The sequence below is a fragment of the Callithrix jacchus genome, chromosome 3 (genome assembly GCF_049354715.1).
Source record: "Callithrix jacchus isolate 240 chromosome 3, calJac240_pri, whole genome shotgun sequence".
Classification (NCBI taxonomy): Eukaryota; Metazoa; Chordata; class Mammalia; order Primates; family Cebidae; genus Callithrix; species Callithrix jacchus.
This window is the reverse complement of record NC_133504.1, coordinates 23219331-23241469: the sequence shown is the minus strand read 5'-3', so window position 1 is coordinate 23241469 and position 22139 is coordinate 23219331. Positions and strand designations below refer to the sequence as shown.

General features: G+C 36.9%; 1 protein-coding gene across 1 annotated transcript in view; it reads left to right on the top strand.

The window, feature by feature from the left end:
• The window catches only part of ANXA10 (annexin A10), a 100457-nt gene that overhangs the window by 60379 nt on the left and 17939 nt on the right, over positions 1 to 22139 (top strand). Inside the window, exons 4-6 of the mRNA XM_008992477.4 lie at positions 2811 to 2924; positions 4469 to 4559; positions 5513 to 5592. Coding sequence (XP_008990725.1) covers positions 2811 to 2924; positions 4469 to 4559; positions 5513 to 5592 — 285 coding nt within the window. The remainder of the gene's footprint in view (positions 1 to 2810; positions 2925 to 4468; positions 4560 to 5512; positions 5593 to 22139) is intronic.

The following is a 22139-nucleotide window of genomic DNA, read 5'->3' as shown; positions in this document are numbered from 1 at the left end:
ACACTTTCAATATTGGTATTTTGTATTTTCTCTTTTCTTATAATGGTTTTATCTACTAAAAAGTAAAATCCACAGCATATGAAAGGTGTTGTTGGATTATGCCAAATAAAACAAAAGTTAGGATTACTTTGTTATTTCAATGAGGCATCTTTTACTTGAATTCTAGTATTGAACCACCTCACAACTAAAATATTGCAATTTCTTAAGTAAAACTAAATATACTTTACACACTTTAGTGAGAGGTTATGTTAAACATCATTCAGATTTTTTGGTAACTCTACAGAAAACAAATTGAGCATGTTTATTTTTCCCCTCAAATTCTATTTTAAGTTCAGGGATACATATGCAGGATGTGCAGGTTTATTTCATAGGTAAACATGTGCCATGGTGGTTTGTTGCATCTATCAACCTATAACCTAGATATTAACCCCAGTATCCATTAGCTTTTCTTCCTGATGCTCTCCCACCCTCAACAGGTCCCAGTGTGTGTTATTCCCTTCCATGTGTCCATGTGTTCTCATCACTCATCTTCCACTTGTGAGAACATGCGGTGTTTGGTTTTATGTTCCTGTGTTACTTTAAAGAGGATACCAGAGGATAATCACCTCCAACTGTCCATGTCCCTGCAAAATACATGATCTTATCCATTTTTAATGGCTGCATAGTATTCCATGGCATATTTGTACCACATTTTCTTTATCCAGTCTATCATTAATGGGCATTTAGGCTGAATATATGTCTTTGCTATTGTGAATAGTGCTGCAATGAACATACTCATGCATGTATCTTTACAATATTAATAGAATGGTTTTTATTCCTTTGGGTACATACCCAGTAATAAGATTGTTGGATCAAACAGTATTTCTGCCTCTAGGTCTTTGAGGAATCACCACACTGGCTTCCACAGTGGTTGAACTGATTTACACTCCCAGAAAGAGTGTAAGAGTGTTTTTTTCCTCTACAACCTTGCCAACATCTGTCGTTTCTTGACTTTTTAGTAATCACCATTCTGACTGGGCTGTGATGATATCTTACAGTGGTTTTGATTTGCATTTCTCTAATAATCATTGATGTTGGGCTTTTTTTTCATCTGTTTGTTGGCTGCATGTCTGCCTTCTTTTGAAAAGTGTCTGTTCATGTCCTTTGCCCATTTTTAATGGAGTTGTTTGTTTCTTATAAATTTGCTTAAGTTCTTTACAAAGTCTGATTATTAGACCTTTGTCAGATGGATAGATTGCAAAAACTTTCTCCCATTCTGTAGGCTGCCTGTTCACTCTTATGATAGTTTATTTTGCTGTACAGAAGCTCTTTCGTTTAATTAGATTCCATTTGTCAATTTTTGCTGTTGTTGCGATTGCTTTTGGTGTTTTCATCACAAAATATTTGCCTGTGCCTATGTCCTCAATGGTATTGCCTAGATTTTCTGCTAGGTTTTTTAATAGTTTTGGGTTTTACATTTAAGTCTTTAATTCATCTTGAGTTAATTTTTGTATATGACATAAGGAAGGGGTCCAGTTTCAGTTTTCTGCATATAGCTAGACAGTTCTCCCAGCACCATTTATTAAATAGAGAATCTTTTCCCTGTTGCTTGTTTTTGTCAGGTTTGTCAAAGATCAAATGGTTGTAGGTGTATGGTCTTATTTCTGAGTTTTCTATTCATTCTATTGGTCTGTATGTCTGTTCTTATACAAGTACCATGCTGTTTTGATTACTGTCGCCTTGTAGTATAGTTTGAAGTTAAATATTTTAATGCCTCCAGCTTTGTTCTTTTTGCTTAGGATTGATTTGGCTATTCAGGCTCTTTTCATGTTACATATGAATTTTAAAATAGTTTTTTTCCTAAATCTGTGAAGGATGTTAATGGGAGTTTAATAGGAATAGCCTTGAATCTATAAATTACTTTGGCCAGTATGACCGTTTTCATGATATTGTTTCTTCCTATTCATGAGCATAGAATGTTCTTCCATTTGTCTGTGTCATCTCTCATTTCTTTGAGCAGTGGCTTGTAGCTCTCCTTGAAGAGATCCTTCACTTTCCTTGTTAGCTATATTCCTGGGTATTTTATTCTCTTTGTAGCAATTATCAATAGGATTTCATTCATGATTTGGCTCTTGGCTTGCCTGTTGTTGGTGTATAGGAAAAGCATATATATTTTTTAATTCCACTCTACATTTGTCAAATAAAATGCAAAAAATTAAACTGGTCACTTTTATATTTTATGTCTGTTTTTGCAGCACAAAAATTTAGTATGCATGTATTTCTCTAAACGTTTCACTTTCAATATTTAAAATAATATTGCTTGCTATTTGAAGAAAATTTCAAGACTACTAACACACTACTTAATGAATTTACATGAGTTGTTTGGTAATAATATAACCAGGGACTTCTGCTAAAAAAGACTGCTGCAATGGTAAAATAAAATAAAGTGTTTATTTTCTTTGAGGACTAATGTTTCAGTAATTCCACACAAGAAAACTAAGGACCCCAATTAAATGTTTTTAAGTTTTAACTTTTATATATTTTCATAATGAGATCAAAAGAGTAGTTGGAGTTTGGGGTTGGAGAAAGAAAATCATTCTATGTTCATATGACTACAATGTGCATATGCTATGTCATGCAGGGGTGAGATTAAATCAGTAATTTTCAAGTTCACCATCTCATATAATCCATACTATACATGTGGATCAGACTTGTTACTGTTATTATTAAATGACATGAAAAAGAGAATATTGAAATACTTTCTGCCATTATCTCATTTCTCTTGTAAATTTGATAACATATAATAAAAATACATACTTTTTCCTCTGCAGGACCTGATTGGGGATCTGAAGGAGCAGCTTTCAAATCACTTCAAAGACGTGATGGTTGGCCTCATGTACCCGCCACCATCATATGATGCTCATGAGCTCTGGCATGCCATGAAGGTAGTAATGTGATCCAAAAATATGCCTATAACAAGGACAGGCCAGTATTTCAATTGAGGGGAAACTTTCCTGTGATGCTCCTACGTACGTATATAATCGAAGAGAGGGGAGGGGATATCTAAGCAACGATGTAACAATGAACATGTTGTGGTCAAGGAAGTGGCCTCTTTAGAAAGCTGGAGCCTCTCAGGCTCAGTGGCTAGGATCACCCTGTTCTTTTGTTGCACAAAGTCACAAACTTACGGAGCCAGATCCAATGCTTACCTAAGGAAAAGTGAACAAGCCTCCAGGGCTATTGAGATTTGTCTCTGAGTATGTATTTCTATATTGAGGAGAATGTATTAAAAATGATGTGAATCTTGTTTTGTTATTTATAAAAATTTGATTAAGTCAAAAGAGGATATTGAATCAGAGACAATATATAGATGACGTTATATTTTCTTTTTATCATCTAAAGTTTATTCTTTATAGAAACAATTTTTTTTTTTTTGCTCAAGTGTATCAAAATTTTAATTTGGAAGAGTTAGAATCAGACTTTCTTACGGGAAAGTCATTTCCATGAAATAAGTTGACTGTGGATTTGTTATAGATTTTGTTGGCTAGGGACAAAAAACAAAGAAGGCCTTGGCCTTACTTCTGTCCAAATGCAGATATTAAGCACCTGCAGAACTGTTGAAATCATTCCAGTGTGATGCTTGCCAAGGACCAGATTACCACAGTCTGTGAACAATGTGTGACGGAAAAGAGGCAATAGGAAAAAATTAAAGGACATGGATTTTGGCCATCATATTTACTGAACCAAATAGGCATTGTACAAAAATTGTGTGAATTTTAACTAATCACTTTTAACAAATGTTGCATGTCAATTCAAGCCTCTTGTAAAATTGTGTGTCTAAAAATTAGTTTTAAAAAGAGGTTGTATGTTTATATGTTGCCTTTGATTAAATAAGCAGATTTTTGTCAATATTTAATAGAATGCTAAGGATTTTTGAGGCGTTCCTAAAAAAGGTGTGTTATCTTTAATATCACTTTCACAGACCAATATATGCAAGAGACCACAGAAAACTTCTGTCCAAATATTTATGCAAATTGTAAAAAAATCCATATCTAGAGAGGCAGGCACAGGTCCCTAAGATATTATCGGCAAATTAGAAAACCTGTATTTTAATGTCACCTTGCTGAAGAACTGATATTTCAGCAGCAAGTGGAATAGCAAATTTCATTCCAACAGCAAATGCAAATGCTCAGTGCCATGAGCATCACTTGAACATGTCTTTCTCTGCATTGTTTAGAAATGCTCATACTGTTTTACTCTAAATGAAGAAACAGAGTTTCCTTCAGATAATATTAATTCCTGAAGGTAAATTGGGTAGTAAATGGCAAAGCTGGAGCTGAGGTTGTGCCTATGTTTATCCTAAACACTCTTCCTTTCCCCTGCTGCCTCTCAAAACAATGGAAATGCTATATCCCTTTCTTCTACAAAAAGTGCGCTACTACTTGCAATAAGAATGTCCTTCCATTTATCTCTTTTTTCCTTTCTCTAGGGAGTAGGCACTGATGAGAATTGCCTTATTGAAATACTAGCTTCAAGAACAAATGGAGAAATTTTCCAGATGCGAGAAGCCTACTGCTTGCGTAAGGAAATATAATATGTGAATATATTTTACACTTATATGGACGTTGTAACACCTTAAATATTCCAGTTTATGTATTTTGAAGAGTTTTCTAAGGCATTCTTACATTTAACATAGGACTCACTGAGGACCAATAAACTCATTAGGTAAAATCGACGATTAGTGCACTAAAAATGAAACCGTTTTCTAGACAGTCAAGTTAAGCGAATTTTCCAGGAAAATAATCACAAGTCTCCATGAGGTGAATGTTTTCACTATGACAGGAAAGTGTACCATGCTTTAATTCAGGGGGCGTTTCATCTCTTACCCTGGAAAGATCCAGTATATAGAAAAAATAAAGCACAGTAATGGCTCAGTGAATTCTACAAATATATCTGATTCTCTTTACATAAATTTCCCATTCCTGTAATCAACCTTAAAATCAGATGTTTATACATTTCAGAAGTAGAAAGGGTAACTATTTTCACTTTCAAAAAGGTATAATGCAGTAAGTTCTATTGCTTTATGTATTATGTGACATTGAGTGTCAAGAAAATGTTTCAGACAGTCATCTCTATTGCATTCAAACACAAACAAGACTTTTCTGAACAGAAAGTAAGGACTTTCACTAAAATATTAAAATGAGATGAAGCCCTTAGAAAAAGTATTGGCCTGACAGCCGTCTGTGGAAATAGAATGCATAATTCTGAATTCTGAGAATTAGAAAATGTGAAATGACTTTGAATCCTGTTTTTCAATTTGGGAATAAAGATTTTTTAAAAAGTAGTCCTATGCTTATGTTACCATTGGGTGACAGAATTCTTTGCCAGACACTTTATTAACAAAGAAATATCCACAGGTTCACTATATTTCCTGGACTTCCCAGTCACAACTGGGAAATGATATTAACTTATTGAAATACATGGATACACGGTTCAATGATAAATCATACCTTTAACACGGTTTCTTACACAGAATACAGCAATAACCTTCAAGAGGACATTTATTCAGAGACCTCTGGACACTTCAGAGATACTCTCATGAACTTGGTCCAGGTATGACATTTCAAAATTCACACCATTTTGTACTATTTAAAAAAATAGGTATATGCCATTGCCAAGAAACAAAATAGAAAACTCCAGTGTGTTACAGTCAGCAGTAAATTCTGTGTAGTAACATTTTCTGAAGCCATGTCAAAGTACTCAGCTAGAAACTTGAGTTGAATATAAAGACAAATATGGATAATGTACCAGGCCTATTTTCAAAAAAGTAAAAATCTACTCTTCCAAAGAGATTATAAATATACATGTATGTATAATTAATTATATATTCCAAAAAATGTTACATGATTAAAAACATTTCAGTTAAAAATTAATAATAGAAATAACTTATTTCTCTCTTCCTTTTGAGATGGAGTCTCACTCTCTCACTGTGGCTGGAGTGCAGTGGCGCAATCTCAGCTCACTGTAACCTCCTCCTCCCACTGTAATATCCAGTCTATCATTGATAGGCATTTGGGTTGGTTCCAAGTCTTTGCTATTGTGAAGAGTGCTGCAATATATACTGGGTATATATTGTATATACCATTACAGGTTCAAGTGATTCTCCTGCCTCAGCCTCCCATGTAGCTGGGACTCCAGGCACATGCCACCACACCCAGCTAATTTTTGTATTTTTAGTAGAGATGGGTTTCACCATGTTGGCCAGTCTGGTCTCGAACTCCTGACCTCACGTGATCCACCCCCCTCGGCCCCCCAAAGTGTTAGGATTACAGGCATAAGCCACTGTGCCCACCTTTAGAAATAAATTCATTTTTTAAACTGCTTCATGGGCTTAGGGCACACTAACATTTCTGAGCTTCTACAAGGTACCTAGTACTGTGTGAGGAGAGAAACCATTTTCTCATTTAATAACAACAAAATGCTATAATACAAATATTCCCATAAGTACTTCAGAAAAGAATAGAGAATCAAAAGGTATAAAGTTCTAGCTCTCTGTTTGTCTCAAGAGCTAATAAGTGAAATCCAGAATGTGAATCCTAGAGACTCCAAATTCCAGCATATGATCTTCAGTGCAGCCTATAAAAATTCCGTGGTGTTATATATTACTGAAATGGAACATTACTTCAAGTTAAAAATAGATCTTATCATTTATGTTTCTGCACTGACTAAATGATATATAAGTATCTCCATTTCATAAATATTTCTTGAAAACATTCCACATATTAGCATTGTAATACAAATAATATTTTTATTATACTTTAAGTTCTGGGGTACATGTGCAGAATGAGCAGGTTTGTCACATAGGTATACATGGGCCATGGAGGTTGGCTGCATCCATCATCCTGTCATCAACATTAGATATTTCTCCTAATGCTGTTCCTCCACTAGCCCCCTACCTTCCCAACATTCCCCAGTGTGTGATGCTCCCCTCCCCGTGTCCATGGGTTCTCATTGTTCAACTCCGACTTATGAGTGAGAACATGTGGTGTTTGGTTTTCTGTTCTTCTGTCAGTTTGCTGAGAATGATGCTTTCCAGCTTCATCCATGTCCCTGCAAAGGACATGAACTCATTCTTTTTTATGGCTGCATAGTATTCTGTGGTGTATATGTGCCACATTTTCTTTATCCAGTCTATCATTGATAGGCATTTGGGTTGGTTCCAAGTTGTTGCTATTGTGAACAGTGCCGCAATATATACTGGGTATATATTGTATATACCATTACTGCGTATATACCCAAAGGATTACAAATCATTCTATTATAAAGACACGTGTACATCTTTATAATAGAATGATTTATGATCCTTTGGGTATATACCCAGTAATGGGATTGCTGAGTCAAATGGTATTTCTATTTCTAGGTCCTTGAGGAATTGCCACACTGTCTTCCACAATGGTTGAACTAATTTACACTCCCACCAACAGTGTGAAAGCATTCCAATTTCTTGACATCCTCTCTGTATTTTTAAAGATGTAATTATCTTTTGTTCTATACATATTCTCCAATGCACCTGTTACCTATTTAGCAAAGACACTCAGGAATGCAAAGAGAAAGGGCTCAGTGCTCAGCTCTTATATTCTAAAAGAGAATTTCAAAGGCCACAGCTGAGAAAAATGTCTTGAAAGCCAGAATTTTGGTTTGGTTCTGTGGGGGGTGTGTGTGTGTATGTGTGTGCGTGCGTGCGTGTGTGTGTGTGTGTGTGTGTGTGTGTGTGTTTGAAATGAAACGAGAGTTTCAAAATCCCCAAACCTTTCCTTTATACATCAAAGGCATAGTACTTAGCAAACAATTAGTAGTTACCAAAGAATTTTTACTAAAACCCCAAAGTCAATAGAATTTTGTACATGGGAACATGAAATTAGAAAATATTTCAATGCCTTTAAAGGAAGAAGAATGCATGAAAGCCTTTTTAGTGGGAACAAACGCGGAAGAGTAGGACCTAGGAGAGAGAACAATCTATAGTCCAGGTGGAGGGGAATAGAGTCAGAATCCTGCCTAAGATTCTCAAGAATCCAGAGCCCCACACTCTTAGGTGAGGAGTTAGAATCACCAGATAAAAATGCAAGATAAGTCATTGTCTATTCTTCCTTCCTTTTCTCTGAACCACTCGAGTGCCAGTTGCCTCCATGAGTTCTTGGATTTATTTTCAATCTAAACGTTTCTTGGCTACTTTGATAAACTCTGAGAAGTCCTTCCCTGTCCTTTATCCTGCTTGGTTTATCTGAAGAGGTGCTGTGGAGAACAGACAGTCCTCAGTCCCTGAATTTTTATGGTCTGACTTATTTACTTCATGGTACCTTTCTATTTTATGATGGTGCAAAACTGCTGCAATTTTCACATAATCACACATAAATTATGTGAGATGTTTAACACACTTTATTGTAAAATAGGCTTTGTGTTAGGTAATTTTCTCCAACTTGAGGCTACTGCAAGTGTTCTGAGCACATTTAAGGTAGGCTGCACTAAGCTATGATGTTCAATAGGTTAGGTTTATTAAATGCATATTTGACTTGGGATATTTTAATTTACAATGGATTTATCAGGACGTAATCCTGTTATAAGTCAAGAGCCTCTTTATATTCTTGAAGGTGGTACCACTTTCACATCAGCTCAACTTTGGCAAATTTAGAGGCCTCACAGTTTGTTAACAACATACGTTTTCAGTGTTTCCTGAATCTTGATTTGCATTGTCTTTGAAAATGAGGATCTCTTAAAAACTTAGAAGAGTGGTGATCTACCTGCTTTTGGTTAGGTCCGTTTACCACTTCACTATGTGCAAAGTTCTTTCCTAACTATATTTTTCCAGTTTGACTTTCTTTGCATCCTTGCTCCCTCATTTGCGCCTTTTTTATTTTCACAACTCAAAAACATTTCCTTGAAGGCTCACTCAGAAAGTAAAACTGTCTGAGTATTCCTAGAGGGCTGAGTCATAAAAGGCCCTTACTTTTCAAAGCCTCTTCAAGTCTCAGCTTACATTGCTTGGAATCAGTAAGTGGTTTCTATTTCTAACTCTTCAAGACACCAAATTTCTAAACTTTCTTTTTTCTTTTATGTCTGCTTGCAAACTAGCCAGTTATTTACTGAGCTCATCTCTTTCTTTTAATGCACGACTAAAAGCATAAAGTAAATGGCATTTCTCAAGCTCATAGGAAGATCAGAACAGGTGCTACTGATCGCAGTGCAGTTCCCTTCCAAGAAGTGATCCAGAGACTTAGTCTCCATCTACCCTTACAACTAGCTTTTCAGTGTATCATGTCTGTCTTCAACCTACAGAAGCAGAGAGAGAATAGAGTTTTCTTCACAGAAGTGTTTATGAGCTTTGCTGGAATGCATATCCATTTCTGCTCAAGTGTCATTGACTAAACAAACCTCAGTCAAATAGGCCTACTTAATATCAAAGGTGGTGAAGTTATTTATCTTCAAGGACGTTGAAACAAGTTTTACAATCTGTAATCAGTGTATTTCAAAGCTGTAAAAAAGAACTGAACATTGCAAACAAGAAATACAAATGGGTAACAGAAGATAGTAAAGACAAAGACATATTTGTCAATAAATAGACAACTTATGATGACCACTATATCAGGCTGAAATAGAATTTCTGAAAGGGAAGGATATATAAACAAAAACAACACACAAAATGTCCTGCCTTCCTTCTTAAATATACTTTAAAAAGGAAACTGTCTTTGGATTTGTATTCATGCTTTACATTTTTGAACATATCTTTACTGTGTCATCATTTCCAATAATCTTGTTCCTACTTTTAATATCACTTTGAGAGTGATGATGTTTATTATATTATCAAAGAAGAAATAAAAGATTGTGTAAAAAGCAAAATAATGCAATTTTAATCTGAATACATCAGATTAAAATATTTTAGTATATAAAATGTACAGAAATATATGTTACGTATATATGATATTTCTGTCTAATTAATCCTACCATTAATAACTAGTTTCTAGTAGATAAAAGGCCAAAGATGAGGCTATATTTAAATTTTTTATTCCTTCTGTTTTGTTTTTGCCATTAATTATGTTTTAAAATATGCAGTTAAACATTTATCTTTATAACACAGTTTTTCTTCTGTTAGAGTTTGCATTTGTGCCCCCAAACCTCATGTTGAAATGTGATGCCCAATGCTGAAGGTGACACCTAATGAGAGGTGTTTGAATCATGAGTATGGAGTTCTCTTGAATAGCTTGATGCTGATTCTCACTGTAACTAGTGAGTTCTCACCCTATTGGTTCCCAGGAGAGCTGGTTGTTAATAAGAGCCTGGCATTTTCCACCTCTTGCTCTTCCTTTTTTGATCTCACCACGTGATCTCTTCACATGACAGCTCCCATTCACCTTCCATTATGAGTGGAAACAGCCTGGAGCTCTCAGCGTTAGCAGATGCTGCAGCCATGCTTCTGGTACAGTCTGCAGAGCTGCTACCCAAATAAACTTACATTCTTTATAAATTGCCCAACCTCAGAAATTCCTTTCTAGCAAAACAAATGGACTAAGACAGAAAATTGTTCCAATACAGAACAAAAGCAGATTTAAAAAATGCTAGTATGGAATGAAGTTAATCATTTCCCATCAGACCTCTCAAAGAATCTATTCTCCAAAGCCTTCTTCCGCTCTATAAGAACTGCTCTCCTCCAAACCTTTTATATGCATTTCCATTATAATCTTACCCTGTGATATTGAATCTGTTTGCATATCTATCTTTCCCATTAGACTGAGTTCTCTAAGCGTGAAATCTGGTTTTATTCCAATTTGTAACCTTATAACTAAGCTCTTCACGTGATACATGGTAAGCAATTTATATTTTTTAAATAAATGGTAAAAAGAATAAAATTCAATGCTGGATAAAGGAAAAGAAGAAAGCTTCACATAGGATGCTTCTTTAACAGGATCTTGGAAAATGATCATCACTTGCAAACATGAGAGGAGGAAGGAAGGGTGGTTTGGGATGGGTGAATAGGTGCTGCCTGAGAATCAGGCTGGCTCAAAGGACTCCTGTTGAATAGGAAACGTTTTTCTGATTAGAGAGCTGGTGGAGATGCTAGACGGAAGAGTTTATGCAGGCAGGAAAGAGCCAGGGGGAAATTTTTAAGCAGAATGTGAGACGATCAGAAAATTTTAGAGAATTGCACATGGCATGATAATTTACCACTCACTTGTTGTGAGTACCTCACTTATAACTTAAATTAAGAGAACTTGATTTGCTTGAGATAAAAATCAGTTTTCCTTCTTAGCATTTCTTTAATTGCTATAATCCTATTCTTCCCTTTGAGTTTATATGATCAAATCAATCAGATATACCCTGATTGATATATATGTATATACATATCTGTATATTTATGTACTAATAATATAGCATATATATGTGCATATAGTGTACTATGTACTAATACCACAGTATACATGTACTAATACATGTACATATGTATTATTACATGTATATATGTACATGTATTATTAGTATATGATGAAATAATATAAGAAACTATGACAAAATTCACCAGAAGGAGAGGAACATATATTCAGGCAGGAAAAGGCTATTTAGAAGAATTGTATCTTATTGCTCAGATTCTCTTAATAGTCACATTTTAGCAGTGAGCACTAGATTGAATTCTTGGTGTCCTAGCTCCTATCACAGAATGAACAGAAACAAGGAAACATTCAAGTCAGAACAGAAGTGCAGAAAATTCCCCAATCATTCAGGAGAATAAACCATACCATTTGCTGATTTCACACAAAATTGCAGGTTTTTAAATGTTTAACTGAAGAGATTTCTAACTTTTTATTTTACAAGCATGCAATAAAGGTAACTTCTTTACATTTCTGAAGCTAAAGTGTTGTATCATTTCCTGCAAAAAAAGCTGAAGTTAATCATTGTTTCCACCCTGTCTAGAACTAGTCTATATACAGAAAATAGTTAAAGAAAGAAAACAGGCCGGGCGCGGTAGCTCAAGCCTGTAATCCCAGCACTTTCGGAGGCCGAGACGGGTGGATCACGAGGTCAAGAGATCGAGACCATCTTGGTCAACATAGTGAAACCCCGTCTCTACTAAAAATACAAAAAAAAAAAATTAGCTGGGCATGGTGGCGTGTGCCTGTAATCCTAGCTACTCAGGAGGCTGAGGCAGGAGAATTGCCTGAACCCAGGAGGCGGAGGTTGCGGTGAGCGGAGATCGTGCCATTGCACTCCAGCCTGGGTAACAAGAGTGAAACTCCGTCTCAAAAAAAAAAAAGAAAGCAAGAAAGAAAACGGTTCTTAACGATAAATTACTCTTTTAAAATATCAGTGACAGTGTACAAGTTTAAATTAATACTTATTTTCCCTATTTTTTCTTATTATTTATTTTGCTATTTTCCTCATTTGGAGTAGATTAACATGTTCAAGTCCAGGAGATATAATTTCCTTTAATGTATGTTATTGTAATTAAAAACTTTATAACATGTAAATTATATTTGAAATATAACTTGAATATAACTCTAATTAAGAACGATTTAATTAAAGAATGAATATATACACATTCATTCTTAGAAAATATATATATTCATGAAAATATATATATGTATGTGTGTGTGCCAGCAGACTGGAATACAAATTAATAATGCCGTTGATTGACAAGCAATAAAAATTTTAATCCTTTTTTATCGTGTGTGTGTGTGCGTGTGCATGCATGTATGCACCCAAGTTATTGTCAATTTTGAATTAGGAATAAGGTAATCTTCTCCAAAAAAAACTGCTGAGGAAGCTAAATATGATCTGTCCCACATTGAAGAAAGACTGGTCATCTGGCCTGATTGGACTCCTTCAAATTGTTCAGTTGGAAAATGTGGCATATTATCAAGTAAATCCATTGCCCTTTCAATGAAAATTTTTAATTTTATATCAAATTTTTATAAGCAATATGAAGAATTTGCTCTGTTGTGCTTGGTTTCAGTTTGGTTTAGTTTAATTTGGATTTCTGTGGTTTGGCTGCAAAGTTCATGAAACTCTCCCTGTCACCACCCTCAGTTAATCATTCTATGCTGAGGATTTTAATCTGTAGGATTATGCATGTCAGTGGAGAAAAGATACTTTGGTTTTTCATAGTACAGACTGAAGCTTCTGGTTAAATGTAGGTATAAGCTCATTTTAATTTGTAACAGAAGTTGAAGTCATTTGTAAAAGAAATACATTTTCAATAATAATTATTATTTTAAAATAATCTCACTTGATAATATGGCAATTGAATATTTTCTTTTACATTTTATAAGATGAATTTTAATTTAAAAGTTTTCTCAACTTAAAAGGCTCATTATTTTTTAATTTTAGCATAATTATGCTACAATAATATGAATTAAAGCAACAGTTTCCACTCAGAGACTCTTCTTGGCACAGTTCCATTATGTCATTATAAATCCTTATATCAAACAAGTTTTTATTGTTTTCATGACTACCTACAAATATATTTTAATTCATCTAAGAAAAATGTAAGCTGTTTAGTAAGAAGAAAATTATTTTCCTAAGGACTCCATTTATTTATTTTTTTTGGGGGGGGCGGGAGGAAGGCAGGAAGGGAGGAAGGAAGGGATGAAGGAAGGAAGGAAGGGAGGAAAGAAGGAAGGGAGGAAGCGGCGAGGGAGGGAGGAAGGGAGGGAGGGAAGGGAAGGAAGGAAATCAAGCAATGAGAGAGACATTGCCGACCTGGATCTAGAGGTTTACAAGTTGATTTCTTTTTTTTTGAGAGAAGGAAAGAAAAAAAAAATAAGCAAAGGAGAGGAAGAAAGAGGAAGAGAAAGAGGGAGAGTAAATGGAAATATTGCTTTATTTTGAAAAAAATTGGGTATTAATGATGGCCAATCAATGTTTCATTTAAGCTTATGGGTAGGTGTGATGTGGTATTGACAAGAATGTATATTTTGTGTATTTGAAGTGGAGAGCTCTATAAATATTTATTAAGTTTACTTGTTCCGGATCTGAGTTCGAGTCCTTGATATTCTTATTAATTTTCGGTCTCATTGTGTCTAAGTCTCTATGTATCTGGATGTTAGGATCGTTAGCTCTTGTTGTTGCATTGATCCTTTTACCACTATATCTTTGTTGCTTTAAAATCTATTTTATCCGATACAAGAATTGCAACTCCTGCTTTTTATTTATTTATTATTTATTTTTGCTCTCCATTTGGTTGGTAAATCTTTCTCCATCCCTTTGTTTTGAGTCTTTGTGTATCCTTGCATGTGAAACAGGTCTGGATGTAACAAGCCATTGGGTTTTGGCTGTGTCTTTTGATTGGGGGATTTAGTCAATTTAAATTTAGGGTTACTGCCATTTGATGTTGACTGGCTGTTTTATCCATTCGTTGGTGTAAATTCTTCTTTATGTTGGTGCTCTTTACTTTTTGGTGTATTTTTAGAAAGGCTAATACTGGTTGTTTCTTTCTGTGTGTAATGCTTCTTTCAGAAGCTCCTGTAAAGCAGGCCTGGTGGTAATAAAATCTCTGAGTTCTTGCTTGTTCATAAAAGGTTTTATTTTTCCTTCAGTTGTGAAGCTTAGTTTGGCTGGATATGAAATTCTGGGCTGAAGATTCTGTTCTTTGAGGATGTTGAATATTGGCCCCCACTCTCTTCTGGCCTGTAGAGTTTCTGCTGAGAGATCTGCTGTAAGTCTGATAGGCTTCCCTTTGTGGGTAACCTGACCTTTCTCTCTGGCTGCCCTCAGTATTTTCTCCTTCGTTTCAACCCTGGTGAATCTAACGATTATGTGCCTTGGGGTTGCTCTTCTTGAGGAATATCTTTGTGGTGTTCTCTGTATTACCTGGGGTTGAATGTTGACCTGCTTTGCTAGTTCAGGAAAATTTTCCTGAATAATATCCTGAAGGGTATTTTCCAGCTTGGATTCATTCTCTCCGTCGCATTCAGGTATACCTATCAAACGTAAATTTGGTCTTTTCACATAGTCCCACATTTCTTGGAGACTTTGCTCATTCCTTTTTATCCTTTTTTCTCTAATCTTTTCTTCACGTTTTATTTCATTAAGTTGGACTTTGACCTCTGATATCCTTTCTTCTGCTTGAACAATTCGAGTGTTTAAATGTGTGGATACTTCTCGGAGTTCCTGTATTGTATTCTTCAGTTCCATTAATTCACTCATACTCCTCTCTAAGTTGTCTATTCTCAATAGGATTTCATCAAACCTTTTTTCAAAGTTCCTAGTTTCTTTACGTTGGGCTACAGCATGGTCTTTTAACTCACCGAAGTTTGTTATTATCCATTCCTTGAAGAGTGATTCTGTCATCAGGATGTGCTCGTTCTCCATCAAGCCTTGTTCCATTGTTGATGTGGAACTGTGATCATCTTTAGAGGGAGAGGCGTTCTGACTTTGAGTATTCTCAGCTTTTTTACGCTGGTTTCTTCCCGTCATTGTAAATTTATCCTCCTGTCGTCTTTGAAATTACCAACTTTCAGATTAGGTCTCTTGAGTGGATGTCCAGGTTGTTAGTTCCCAGGGCCAGAGCAGCAGCGTTAAAACTGATGGTGCTTTTCTGCCCAGGATTCTCCTGTCTGGCTTCCTTCTTGTGTCCCTAGTAGGTGACTCTGCCTTCCCGGGGCTCCAAACCTCGGTCAGAAGGGGAACCGGTCCCGTTTACTCTGCGCCGAGTGCTGCCGCACCGAGGTGCTGTCGCAGCCACTGCGCCGGGCTCTGGTGTCGTGCTGGGGGCCGGTGCCGGTCCTCCGAACCTGTTTACTCTGCTCCGAGAGCTGCTGCGCCGAGGTTCCGGCGGAACCGCTGCGCCGGCCACAAGAGTCGTGCTGGCCACGCTGGCCACCCGTGTGTTTCCTGCACTGGGGGATCTTCTGCTCCGTGAGCGACCAGAATTTGTCTGAAAGTGTGGCGTCCTCTAGTTCTCCGCACCTTCCCTGAGAGCTGCAATCCCGGGATGTTAGCAATCGGCCATCTTGGATCGTTCTCAAGGACTCCATTTAATTCCATTAGGACTATATCGCAGCCAAATCCTGCTCCTGTTTCCTCCTTTTCATAGGTGTTGATCTCAAGAACATTCCATAATTAACAGGCTCTATGCTAATCTCCATCTGAAAGTCAGCTTCCCAGGAAGCCTGACTGGCAATATCCCCTCTACATAGAGATGAGAAGACTTAAGCTTAGAGAGGTTAAGTGGTGTGTCTGACGTTACAGGTCTCCTTCAAGAAAGGACTGATGTGAAATCAGGCCTAGATGCCCTATATCTCTACTGTTTAATTGTATTCCTCCTACCTCCAACCCCATCTGGTTCCACTCCAATTCTACTTCTGTTTGGTAAAATGTCAACGATCAAAACTCAAATCCTCTTAGGATTTCTTCACCTTTTTAAAGGGTGAGCTATATAAGCCACCTAAAATAACTGACATCTAAGAATTAGGATCACAGGGTCTTTTTATAAAGCAAAGATTCTTGTATTTCAGGGAGAAACACAAGTTCTGAAAATGAAACATGAGGGAAAATAAATCACAAGGGAAAAACTAATCAATGAGTGGTGCCTTTTTGGATGTAACAGGGCAATCAATTTTATTCTTAATTGTAGTTATTTTTTTCCTGAAATTAAACAACAATGCTTTATTAATGATAGTATGTGCACATGAGTACAAATATTTGTATATATAATAACATTATGTGTGTAGATATACATATATTTTTAAATAACATATAATATTTTATCACTGGTTTTTACCTAATTTGGATTATGAATGTACAGGATGAAGTATTACTTTTTATGAAAGATGACATCAACTTGAACTTTTAATTTGATTTTTCTTCTTATATGTTTTATTAAAATTTTCAAAAATTGTAGCACGTATAAGTTTCTATGAATTACATGAATAGCTCAGGTCCTTATTATTTGCGCACACTTTATTTCCTAGACTTTGTTTTAACAGAAAAAGCCAATCCTATATACAACAGACAGGACAGGATCGCCATTCTATTGCTTGCGTTTTAAGTTTAGAGTTTCAGGCTTTTGGTTCCTGATGCACATACAGCTTTTCTCTAAGCCATGATCCAGGACCCAAGACTCTTTTCAGTTTGTGGTTCCACCAAAAGTGTTATGTCTTAAGTTCGATTTCTAGAATTGGAACATTAAATTGTATGTGTGAGTATTTAATCTCAGAACAGCTTTTTTTTTTTAGATGGAGTCAAACTCTGTCGCCCAGGCTGGAATCCAGTGATATGATCTCGGCTCACTGCAACCTCCACCTCCCAGGTTCAAGCGATTTTCCTGCCTCAGCCTCCCAAGTAGCTGGGATTACAGGCACATGCCACCACACCTGGCTAATTTTTTTATTTTTAGTAGAGATGGGTTTCACCATGTTGGCCAGGATGGTCTCGAACTTCTGGCCTCAGGTGATCTGCCCACCTTGGCCTCCCAAAGTGCTGGGATTACAGGCATGAGCCACAGCACCTGGCCAGAACAGCTTTTAAGTATAGTAGAATTTTCCTTTCAACATAGAAAACCAAAAAGTGTGGTTGAATCAAGACTTACATTTTATAAGAAGCCAAGGAAAATTAATAAAGTTTACTTTAACATTACTTACAAGGTTTCACAGTACATTTTCCTTAAAATGTAAAATATACAAGAATACAATAATACATATTTCACAAAGATTATTTAAGTCATAATAGAAAATAGAGATAACAACCTATTAAAGACTTAATATCATCTCCTTTAATAATAGTCTCTTTGAAAATCAGAAGTTTCATGACCATTTATACTGTTAGTAAAATGTATGACTTCTCTTCAATTTTTAAATAGTTTGAAGATTTTCTATTGGCTTCTCATTTCTACATTAATGGCTCCTTAGTTTCAAAACCACTGACTTACGATTTGGATCAGTAAATTCAGAAAATTGGACAAGATACAAAATGAATAATGGGGTTTTAGAAGTCCATCACTTCTCTTGATTATCATCTGTGGTGTACACTGCTTCAGAAAGAATCTGTCTAGATGTTTTACAAAAAGAAATGAATTTCTTCCCAGAGGGAGGTGAAATTTGGAGCTGGTGAGTTCCTAGTGGATAACTGTGGGGCACTGCTGTGTAATCAAATCTCTCCTATCCTCTTCTCTTCCACAGTCTTGGGATCATTATTCCCTCTCTCTGTCTCCCTACTCCTCCATCTCTCTCTATGTGTGTGCACACATGTGTAAAACAACAAGAGCTATATGTTTCCCTCTAGCTCTGTTATAATTCAGTTTTATGTCTTTGGATTTATCATTTAACCTTTATAAGATTCAGGTTTTTACTCTGTAAATTAAAGAATATAAGCTGATTCTTCTTTCAATTTCTTCCCAATAGTAAAATTCTCTAATTATTTGGTTGTTATAATGAGGTCCTTTACCTCCCCATGCACCTTCACTTTTAGAATCACAGGAAAGATTGTTTTCATATTTTTAACATCATTAAAATTCAGACACATCAATTTTTTTGAATTAATAGAGACTGGGGTAATTGGAGCATAGGAGCCTTAGGTTTTTATGAAATGCAAAGTGCTCAAAATCATTGTCGTATTTTCCAGGAGAGAAGATCTTTTACTTTATAAACTGTTTCCTGATGGGACAATTTCTAATAAGGAAACAACTGAGCTCTAACACATTCTTCTTGAAAACTAATGCCAATTGTTAAACTGGCTCACAATGCTTCCTGCATGCTTCTATTACACAGATATATGAAAGAACTAATTATCTGTCAAATAATGAAAAATTAGTCACTTAGAGATTAATTAATCAATATCTGCAAATCACACTGGAGATGATAAATGTTTTCAGGGAGAGAAAGAATGGAATTGGCTACTTACTGCTTACCTTGGCTTTCAGGACTCTCCTATGACAGTTTCTTGAACTCATTCAATGAGGCTTCTGGGAGTGTTATTGCCATCAGCTTTCAATAGTCATCTGTAATCAATTCACCCCCAAATATTTTCACCCACATCTTGTTTCTTTTAATTTCTTCCTTTCCCATTTTTATCATGCCCTTAAACTAAATTCTGTATTCATGTATGCCATTTTCTGGTATTGACATCAATTAAACATACCATGTGGCTCTCTTAGGCCCTTTACATGAGAAAGCCAGCTTGACTCTGCCTTTGCCGAAGCCAAATGTTACTTATTCACATTTTTTAAATCCACCAGTCTGCTTAAAGAGCTCTTGGCAATTAACTGCATAGGAAAATAAACAGATGGGCACCATTTCAAGTTAAATGTCCAAAACATATTATCTTTCCAAACAATATTTCAGATACATAAAGTTGCAGACAAGTCTTAAATATTTCCCACAAACTTTGCAAGGCCAGTAGCTGACTTAGCTATAAAGGTTGAAGATCACTAAGAAAATATCAATAATCCAGAAAATCTTTCCACATCCATTAAGGGATCTTTTCAGTCTGCTATGTAAGTTATTTCTTTACTTTTCCAATTAGCATTTATTGAATGCCTATGATGTGCCAAGCATGATTTTAGATAATTGGGAATTATTGGTGAAAAGAAGAGACAAAGATCCCAGCCCCTAAGATGTTTACATTCTAGCAAGATAATGTGAACAGTTAAACATCAATTTAATAAATAGGTGCATTATGTATAATATTAGAAGGTTGATGAAAGATATGGCAGAACAGAGTGACAGGGAGAGGTATTGTAAGGCTGGGCATTATGGTAGTTGCCATATTATACAGGTTGGTCAGGGTAGGTCTCATTGAAAAGATGAGATTTGAGTAAAGATGTGAATAAAATAATGAGTTTAAATTCATGTGATAGGATGTTCCAAGAAAAGAGTATAGTTAGAGAGAAAGTGTAAAGTTAAAAAAAAAAAAAAAAAAAAAAAAAAAGCTAATGGGTTTGGGAGGATAGCAAGGCCAGTTGGTGGCCTCTGAGCAAGCAAAGGGAATGTACTATAATATATTAATTCAGAGAAGTAGCACACAGTGGCTCACACCTGTAATCCCAGCACCTTGGGAGGCCAAGGAAGGCAGATCACAAGGTCAGGTTTGAGACCAGCCTGACCAACATGGTGAAACCTCTTCTCTACGGAAAATTCAAAAATTAGTCAGGCACGGCAGTGCCTGCCTGTAATCCCAGATACTCAGGAGCCTGAAGCAGGGGAATCACTTGATCCTGGTAGGCAGAAGTTGCAATGGGCCAAGATCATGCCACTGCACTTCAGCTTGGGTGACAGAGTGAGACCTCTGTCTCAAAAAAAAAAAAAAAGTAGCACGTGGTAAGAGTATGTCAAATCCTGCAGCCATTCTAAGAACGTTGGATTTTATTTTGAGTGAAATCAACAAGAGTTAAGTCACTACTGGGTCGTTAGTGAAGGAATACAATCTTATGCTTTGAAATACTCATAATAGCTGCTATATTGAAAAAAGACTATAGGGAGACAAAGGTAGAAACAGAAGCCTGTAAGGAGCCTGCTTCAGTGGTAAAGCAAGCTAAGATATTAACCTGGACCCACAGGAGAGCCTTGGCAGTGGTGATATGTGCCCGATTTCTGGATGTATTTTAGATAGAGGCAGGAAACAAACAAATCTTTAGGCAGATAGGGGTGGTGAAACCTGACCTTCAAACCAAAGGCAGTTTAAAGCAGAAAACTCATCTACAAGTCTTAGAAAAATCCACAGACCAGATTGGGAACCCCTCTTCCCATTTGAGGTGCTTTCCTCTGGTTGATCCCCACCCTTCACCTATTTTACATTTAACTACCCTTCCTGAACTGGTTTTTCACACTGTTGTGCCCATCTTTGAGTGGTGGCTTTTGCATGCTAACAAATCAATCAGCACATCCTCCCCCATTCTGAGCCCATAAAAATCCCTGGACTCAGCCAGACCAGGGGACTGCCCACCTTTGGATGGTGGGGGGAAAGGACTACCTGACTTTGGGTAAGGGGGCTGTTTGACCTGGGGCGCTCTCTGCTGAGAGCTGCTTCTTCACTCAATAAAACTCTTTGCCTTGCTCACCCACTGGCTGTCAGTGTAACCTCATTCTTCTTGGATGTGGGACAAGAACTTGGGACCTGCCAAATGGTGAGTGTGAATACAGCTGTAGGCCTGTAGCACTCCCTTCCCACTCACCAAGCAATGAGAGAAGGAGTTGCTTGACTCCACATGCCCCCTTTAGTCAGGTTGCAGATGGTGGAACTAAAAGAGCTATTAACACACCCCCATTCACCTGGTCTCTCTGAGTTTTTAGGCACCACCACGTGCCCTTTTTCTGAACAGTGGAGTCACTTGTGACATGCCTGGGCCAGCTGCAAGCCCCACATGGAACATGCACCTGTGCCAGCACTTGGAGCCACCAGCTGGACTACATGCTCACTCATTCACACACCCCCTCACTCTGCAGGCTGAGCACACAGTCACAGTGGCCAAGGGATCCAGGCCAGGTTGCAAGCCAAACAGCCCCAGAGGCTGAGTGGGCAGGGTACCTCCTGCCACAAGCTGGGGGTGAGCAAGTCCCAGGCAGGAGGATTGCCAGCCATGGTAATATGCAACTGGCCAAACACACAAGAAAATTTCCTGTGTTATTTTGAAGTCAGTGTCTTTATTATTTCCCGAGGAATTGGATGTGAGATATGAAAAGGTAAAAGAAAAAGCAATCAAAGGTGACTCTGTTTCTTAGTCTGAGCAACAGAAAGGCTGGAGTACAGTGTGGAAGGCTGGGAATGTAGAAAGGTTTTGAGGTGGAGGGAGTCAAGGCACTGGATTTTCTTTTTTTTTTTTAATTTTTTATTGGATTTTAGGTTTTGGGGTACATGAGCAGAGCATGCAAGACAGTTGCATAGGAACACACATGGCAGTGTGCTTTTCTTTCCTTCTCCCCTTCACCCACATTTGGCATTTCTCCCCAGGTTATCCATCCCCACCACCCCCTCCCACTGGCCCTCCCCTTTTCCCCCCAATAGACCCCAGTGTTTAGTACTCCCCTTTCTGTGTCCATCTGTTCTCATTTTTCATCACCCGCCTATGAGTGAGAATATGCAGTGTTTCATTTTCTGTTCTTGTGTCAGTTTGCTGAGGATGACGTTCTCCAGATTCATCCATGTCCCTACAAACGACACGAACTCATCATTTCTGATTG